Here is an 8,487-nt window from a genome sequence, read left to right as displayed (position 1 = left end):
CATCATGGCTCCTTTACTCTGCAGAACACTTGCTTGTATCCTAAGAATCTTTATCTTTTTTTATGATAGCAAGTAGAACAAATGCCTATAATATCAAATATAAAGTGCTTTATGGTACGTGTGTCTTTAATTTGTCACAATGATTTTTGGAGTTATGAATTTTAGTTTAAATCCACATCTATATTATCATTATGTACCATATTATTCACAGTATACTTGTGTGAATACACTGTGTGAATGTTTTCTCTACACATGTAGCTATAAGAGAGTTCTGGGTTTGAAAAGGATGATTTAATAAATTATAGCAACATAATTTCATTATCACATTATTTTTCATGCATATAAACATGAATATTCTGATGTTTAAGGCAATATAGCCTTAAAATATAAAAAAAATCATGAATTCTTTTTCTGTGTCAGAGTGCCTTTGACAATGTGGTGTAGCCTATAAGCACTCTCAGGCTGTTTTTGTTTTCGTCAACTTTTTATTATGAGTTGGGTAAAGGTTTACAGAGTAGAACAGCTTTCCATTCAACAATTCATGTACATTGTATTTTATCTCATTTTTTTCCAATTCCCTTAATTCACCATAATGTATTCCACTTCCTTCCTGTTTTCACGTTCGTCTCTTTCCTAGACTTTTTGAACTTGGTTGGGCCTTGGGTAAATGTCCGTTGTAAATGCTTTATTGTTTTAAGGAACGCATACCTCTCCAGTGTTAATATTTCTGTATAGACTCATCTATTGGCTGAACATTTAACCATGGGTGTGTGTTCATTTACAGACTTGAATGGTGACTAAGGACCATAGTCTCAGACTCTACCAGTCCTATTACGTCAATAAGCCTTTTATGATTTTGAGTTGTTCTCCTATTCCATCCAGGATCTTCTAATATCCCTTAGAGAACAGTTGGTAGTGGTTGACAGGCACCGTCTAGTTCTTCTGGTCTCAGACTAGTGAAGACTGATGTTCCCATGGTTGGTTAGCCCATTGGACTAATTGTTTCCATCCATCTTCCATTTTCATCACTCTTCCTTCCTTCAGAAAGACCAATAGTTGTACCCTCAATGGGTTCTCATGAACTTTTAAGACCCCAGTCACTACTCGCCAAAGTAAGGACGTATAACATTGTGGATTGTGTTATGCCAATAAATTTTGGTGTCCCCTGTGACTATGGTCCTGAGGCCCCATACCCAGCAAGTCATTCCTTCAAAGAATTTGATTGTCTCTAAGAAATTTCACAATTTGTTCCTTGCATATTCATAAATATATGTACAGCAAAGGTAAATACCCATGTACAAATATCCTCTTCCAATCACATATCAGGATAATGTTTTTAAAATTAATGTTTATAAAAATAATACAAATAGAACTAAAGAACAACAAATTACATTGATATGTAGTTTTGTATGTGAACCATAGGTTACAGATGCCTGTGTCAAGTTTTGAATAGCCCTTTAGTTTGTGTGTTAAAAAATACCGGCTTGAAAAAATACTCAATAGAATACTTTCTTGACTGTGTAAGAAACAAGTTGACATATTCTTTAAGCTTGTATATGTTCAAGTTCCTAGATTGTTTCTTGTGTAATTGTGATATTTTTTGCTTTGAAATCCAGTAGAAAGTTTTATCTAGTTTAGGAATAAGTGTTCATAGTCATGGAGAAGGATCATTTTGTTATCTACATTCGTGTGTCATGCATTGGGATTGTCAATATGCATGTCTTTAAATTTGACTTTAAGCACGTTAACACACTACAGATTTTGAGCCTTATCCAGTTCAACTGTCAAGTTGAACCATGGGTTAAATAATGGAAAGTTTGAGTTAGAAAAAAAATATGAATGAAAGTATAGAAAGAAGGTACACAGTGATGGTAGACATAAAATTTGTGCAGATAGATTGGAAAATAATGTAGGATTTGAAAAAAAAAATCCCACAATAATATTAATGAAGCTAAAAGAAAAAGAGCACATATAAGGGAAGGAAAAGAAAGAAACAGACTTACCATAACTTTAGCTAGCAATTTACTTTCCACAATGCCCATGTTCTGGAAGTTTTGGAAATTACATTTCATCTTTTATGTGGTACTAGTGGTATTAGATTTTTCACATGGATCTAATAATATATTAACTTAAAAAAAGAATGTTAAAATGGTCTATTTCCTTTAACTCTTTTCTTGCTTTTCTCATTTAACTGTTGTTATACTTCATTGTTTACATCCCCTTCCCTTTTTTATGGAATGAGCAGATACTGGCCTGAAATAAAAGAGCGGTGGTTTTGTAGTCCTATGTTTAAAAGTATGTCACTTAATGTGGCTACCAGCAAATTTGCAGGGTTGTGTGTTTTGTTTTTCTGTTGTGCAGTCATCTTTGATGTCCTTTCTTACCTTTACAGCTTAAAACTGTGCTTTTTTCCTATAGCATATCTTTTTGCACCCCAAATATGCTTTGTTTGTGCACTGCTCTTGGATTTCTTACTGATTTTTTCCAGTAATGTATGAATTATAAGCTTTAGTAAAGTCAGGACATAGGAAAAAAATCCCCCATATTATTCAAACAAAGGAATTTTGTACATGATATGTAATCAGTATAGGTCTTGATTGTATTTAAGAATACACATTATTGCCACAGTTAATCACTACAGACTTCACAGACTAAACAGAGAAATTGTCTGAACCTTTCTTCAAATTTTAATCCCTCTAGAACCCAACCCACTTTAAAACTTTCTAGCTTGTGCTATGTATGTAAAGAATGGGTAAGAAAGCACTACTCAAAAGTCTTGAGGCTGGTGAAGTGGTTGATAGGCTTGGTTGAAGAGTACTCCAAATTTCAGAATTCTCAAAGACAGAATAAATAAGATTCACTGAATCTATTATTTTTTAAACCAAAGAGGGAAGAATCATGTGCCTTTTGCCCTATATTATTATACTATAAAATCTTAATTGTTCCCAAGCCCTTTAGAAAAAATTCTCAAAGGTTTGCGGATGATGGGCACTCAGCTTTATGTTTTGATATATCTTTAACATGGATTATGGCTATGTTAGCTATTTAAACATTGTAGTTTATAGTATACACTCTATAGTTTACAGTATAATATAGTACAGGGGAAAAGTGATGAAAACCCAAAGTAATGAATTTAAGAACTCAGAAATAGAAGAAATTAATTCAGAAGTTTGTTGATTAAAATAAACATTTCAGTCTATTTCCCAAAGATTTTGTTTTTACTTATAATTGAGGATTTGATACTATGGTTTCTGAATAATTAGGATGATAAATTAGGCTAAAATCCTGCTTTGTTTGCATGTGAACATGCTGTATGTACCCTTTGAGTTTATCATGCTCAGTTGGGGAAATTCATTACCTTGCTCTTTCCATAATCTACTGTATAATCTGCCAGTTACAGAGAGAAATATCCATATATAAGTGGATCAAAACAGGGATTTAGAAAAGCAAAAAGAAAGAAGAAGTGATTTACTGGCTCAGAAACCTTGTTTAACATTTCAGGATCAAACCAATACCAAATTCCTAGGAAATAGTAGGGAGTCCAGCAGATAGTAAACGAAGTGGCAAACACAACCGTCATCTTTAGGGTCCTCAACCTTGCTTTTGGTATATTGTTCTTGGATTGATTCAGTTGTAGTTCTATTAGAGAGAGAAAATAATAGGTTTTGAACGACTAGTTTTCTCATAAAATCAAAATAGACAACATCACTAATTCAATCTAATGAATAAAATGCAAGCAAATTTACATTCTTTCTAATAATGATGATTTATTTTAAATGCATGCTTTTGTTCCAAAATTTCCACCCTGCCATTCAATGTTTAGAAAATATTAAAGATGACAAACTCATTATCATCCTGTCAAATCTGGCTCACAGTGACAAGGGTAGACTGTCCCTGTGACTTTCTGAGACTGTAACTGTTTATGACAGCCCTGTGGTTTTGAAGCTGCTGACCTTGAGGATTGCAGCCCAAGTTGTAGTGCTCTTAAAAATTTTCACTAAACTAATCTGGATTTGAAATATACCAAGCCAAAGCATTTGCGGTTGGGTAGATTCTGATTCTTAGTTACACTATAGGGATGGGGTAGTAACTACCCTGTATGGTTTTCAAGGCTGTAACCTTTACAGCAGAAGACTGCTACATCATTCTCCTTTCACCTGGTAAGTTTCAACCACTAGCCTTTGAAATATAAGAGTACTCATATTCTGAAATACAAGTTGAAAAGAATAAGCTAAAATTGAGTTGAGTTTAATTCAGCGTTTACAAATAATTATGTTCCCAAAATTAGTATCTTTCCACTCAGTATAATAAAAATCATGCATAGATGAAAGAATGTTGCGCCAAATTATCTTTCTCAGTTGTATGCTTCTTTCTAGTTTGTCCAGGACTATTTAGTTTCATCCACATCTATCTTGTTGTGAAGTACTGTGGAGAAGTGAAATTACTTGTTACCACTCTTCTATCCATTGTCGTGCTAAACTTCAACAAATGATCAGGTGGGACTATGCAAATAGGGTTTGTGACACTCTAATAGAGCAAATTGATCAGTTTTGCCATTCTGCTGGACATAAAGTGAGCCGTTTCAGAAGCAGGACAGGGGTAGCAAGAGTGGAAAAATGAGAAGTGAAGCATGTCTGAGATCTTTAACGTGGAAAGGCAGCAGAGGAGTAATGTGGTGATCGTGAGACAAAGCAGAGGAGCAACACAGAGACTGGGAGGCACAGTGGCAGTCTTCTCCATCCACAGAATGAGTAGGACTGAGTGTCATTTGGCAGGATGTTGGCTTGCAAAGCGAATGATCTTGGGTACTTATTAGCTCTAATGGAGCTTTCTAACAGTTGCCCAAGCAGAGAAGAGGTAATGGACTGTGTGACTGAGAGGTCAAGGACCAGCGAGAGCCATGCCTACCAGCATGGCAGAGAAGTACTGTAGACCGACAAAAGAACAAAACCAAACTGTAACCTTACAATTCTGTAACCTCTTAGCTTCCCTAATAAACTGTCATAATTGTGAATATCATCTGGAAGTTCTATGGAGTCATTGCAACAGATTATGGAACCCAGTAGAAAAGTGTTACGGATGATAGTGTCGGAATAAGGTAAAAAGGTTAGAGAGTAGAGGCATGTCTGATGTCTGCCTCATAGGAATCATTTTTCAGCAGATGTGGCATCCTGCCATTTTCTCAGGTGCCCTCAAGTTGGTTCCAATCCTTGTGATTCATAAGACAAACAAATCTGTCTTGGAAGAAGTACAGCCAGAGTGCTCCTGAGTGCCTCCTTAGGCAAGGATGGGGGGACTTCATCTTACATACTTTGTACATGTCAGGAGAGACCAGTCTGTGGAGAAGGACATCATTCTTGGTAAAGAGGAGGGGCAGTGAAGAAGAGGAAGGCCCTTGACGAGATGGATGGACACAGTGGCGGCAACAATGGGTTCAAGGCTAGGAACAGTTGTGAGGATGGTTCATGTGTTGCTACCATGGGTCAGAGCCGACTCAATAGCATCAGCACCAGCAACAACAACAGCACTTGCCCTATGTACAGCCAAAGGAAAGGAGAACCAAGAGGAAACACTTCCAGTCTTGTGGTGTTGTTTAAGCCTATTATTGTAAGCTATTAACTTGAGGATCCTCCTCATCTCACTCCCCCTTATCAAGCATGATACCCTTATCAAGGAATGGTCCCTACTGATAACATGTCCAAAGTATATGATATGAAGTCATTCCATCCTTGCTTCTGAGCACCATTCTTGTTTTAATTCTTCCACTGTAGATTTATTCATATCAATAAATCGCTTAAAATTCAGAGGTTACACAAAATATAAAATTTGTTATATTTTAATTCAATTGTTGAATTTAGCAGTCAGTTTGCCTATAAAAAGTGTATGACTTGGGCCCTAATGGTAAAATGCTGCAGTACAGGAGTGCTCAAAATTTGTTCTTCTATTTCATAATTCATAACTGCTATTTTAAAATTAAAAGTTTATTTTTTGTCATATAGGTAAAGCTATTAAAAAACAGACCATGATAAACTATGGATAACCTTGAGAAGAATGGGAATTCCAGAACACTTCATTGTTCTCAGAGGAACATGCACATGGATCAAGAGGCAGTTATGTGAACAGAACAAGGGAATAATGCATTGTTCAAAATCAGGAAAGGTGTGTGACAGGGTTGTATTTTTACACTATACTGGTTCAATCTGTATGTTGAGCACATAGAGAAGCTGGTTTATATGAGGGAAATTGTGGCATGAAGATTGGAGGAAGGCTTTTAAATTTTAATCTTTTTATTGGGGGCTCTTACAGCTCTTATAACAACCCATACATCAATTGTATCAAGAATATTTGTACATATTTTTTAAACATTTACTTTCGATTTGAGTCCTTGGTATCAGCTCCTGTTTTCTCCCCCCTCCCCCTCCCACCCTCGTGACCCCATGATAAATTACAAATTATTATTGTTTTCATATCATACACTGACTTCTGTCTCCCTTCACCCATGTTTCTGTTGTTCATCCCCCTGGGCGGGGGTGGCGGATGGGGGTGGGAAAGGGCCGGATTATGTAGGTTCCCACTTCCTCCCCTTTCCCCCCACCTTTCCCCAACCTCCTGGTATCACCTTTCCCATTTCTGTTCCTCAGGGGTTTATCTGACCTGGATTCCATGTGTCATGAGTTCTTATCTGTACCAGTGTACATGCTCCAGTCTAGCCAGAACTGAAAGGCAGGACTGGGGTCATGATGGTGGGGACTGAGGAAACCTCAAAGAACTACAAGAATATTGTGTGTTTCATCAGTGCTATACTGCGCCCTGGTTGACTCATTCTTTCCTTGTGACCCTTCTGTGAGAGGAAGCCCTATTGTCTACAGATGGTTTTTGGGTCTCTGCTCTGACCCCCCTTGTTCTCAACAATGTTGTTTTGGGTCTTCTGGTGCCTGTTACCTGATTCTGTTGACACCTCATGATCACACAGGCTGGTGCCCTTCTTTCATGTGAGCTTGTAGCTTCCCTGCTAGATGGCCAATTTTAAAATTTCAAGCCTTTAAGACCCCAAATGCTATATCTTTTGATAGTCGGGCACCATCAGCTTCCTTCACCATATTGCTTGTTCACCCATTTTATCTTGAGCAATCATGCTGAGAAATTGAGCATCACAGAATACCAGGTTGTTAGAACAAAGTGTTCTTGTGTTGAGGGAGGGCTTAAGCAGAGGCCCAAAGTCCGTCCACTTTTGGAGGAAGGTTTACAAACCTGTGACATGCATATGACACACACCTGCTCACTGAATGTGAGGAGATCTTGAAACACTTTCTGATGAACATCAAGGATTGCCACCTTCAGTATGGATTACAAATCAATGTCAAGAAGACCAAAATCTTCACAACTGAAACAATAGGTAACGTCATGATAAATAGAGAAAAGTTGAAATTGTTAAGGATTTTGTCCTGCTTGGATCCATAATCAATGCTCAGGGAAGAACCACTCAGAGTTTAAAAAATGCATTGCATTGAGTAAATCTGCTGCACAAGACCTCTTCAAAGTGTTGAAAGCAAGGATGCTGCTTTGAGGACCTGGTGCAGCTGACCCTAGCTACAGTACTTTCAATTGCCAAATGTGCATGTGACAGTTGGGGATTAAATAAAGAAGATGGCATAAGAATGAATGCATTTGATTTGTGATTAATGAGAAGTACCATGCATTTCTAAAAGGACAAACAAATCTGTCTTGGATGAAGTACAGCCAGAGTGATCCTTAGAGGCAGAGATGGCAAGAGTTCCTCTTACATATTTTAGACATACTGTCAGAAGGGACCAGTCCTTGGAGAAGGTCACTATGCTTGATAAAGTGGAGATGACAGGAACAGAACAGGGGCTTCTGTCCTGCCTTCCAAGACAATGAACAATGGACACTGTGAAACAAGTTATGAACAGAGGGCTCTGTGTAAACTGACTTGGCAAACACCTTAACCTTGAAGCCAAGACCTAGTGAAAATCCTGATACAGGACTGTACTCAGAGATAATTCTGAAACATTTTAAGAAATGTTGACCAGCAGCCCAGAAAAAACTGAAACAAAAGATGATTAAGACCTAAAAACAAACAGAACAACATATTAGAAAGTTGCTTCACCCTCTGCAGAGCAGCAACACCTGCCCGTTCGAAAGTGCCGTATAAAAACTAGAAGTGTTCCCCTAGACCGTGTCCCCATCTCAACTCTCGAGGAGGCACCCACTTCACCTCTGGACCATATGTTGTCTATGCTTATCTATTCGAACTAGAGAGAGGGTCCTGCTTCAGGCCTTTTGAAATGACTCTATGCTTTAGTAAAACGGTGGCTTAACTCTGCTGCAATGTGCGTGTTTGTGTGTGTGTGAGTTCAGCTTACCCCTGAAACCTAACAAAACACACAGGTTTGCAATTGCTAGTTCCCCCATGAACAATAACTCCGGTGCTGAACTTCACAGAGGATCAGCGAAAAACAGGAAGGC

General features: G+C 37.7%; 1 protein-coding gene across 2 annotated transcripts in view; it reads right to left on the bottom strand.

The window, feature by feature from the left end:
- Positions 1-3,394: 3,394 nt before the first annotated feature.
- The window catches only part of GNRHR (gonadotropin releasing hormone receptor), a 40,129-nt gene continuing 35,036 nt past the window's right edge, over positions 3,395-8,487 (bottom strand). Inside the window, exon 3 of one of the 2 annotated variants that reach the window (XM_004706291.1) lies at positions 3,395-3,641. In XM_004706291.1, the coding sequence (XP_004706348.1) occupies positions 3,395-3,641 (247 nt within the window). Of the gene's footprint in view, positions 3,643-8,487 lie in introns of both variants that reach the window. The other variant, XM_004706292.1, reaches the window with a different exon arrangement.

This window comes from Echinops telfairi, unplaced genomic scaffold (assembly GCF_000313985.2).
Source record: "Echinops telfairi isolate 266 unplaced genomic scaffold, ASM31398v2 ScPeMD7_7468;HRSCAF=8506_0, whole genome shotgun sequence".
In the NCBI taxonomy this organism is placed as follows: Eukaryota; Metazoa; Chordata; class Mammalia; order Afrosoricida; family Tenrecidae; genus Echinops; species Echinops telfairi.
Note: the sequence above shows the minus strand (reverse complement) of the source record. Positions and strands in the feature narration are given on the sequence as shown.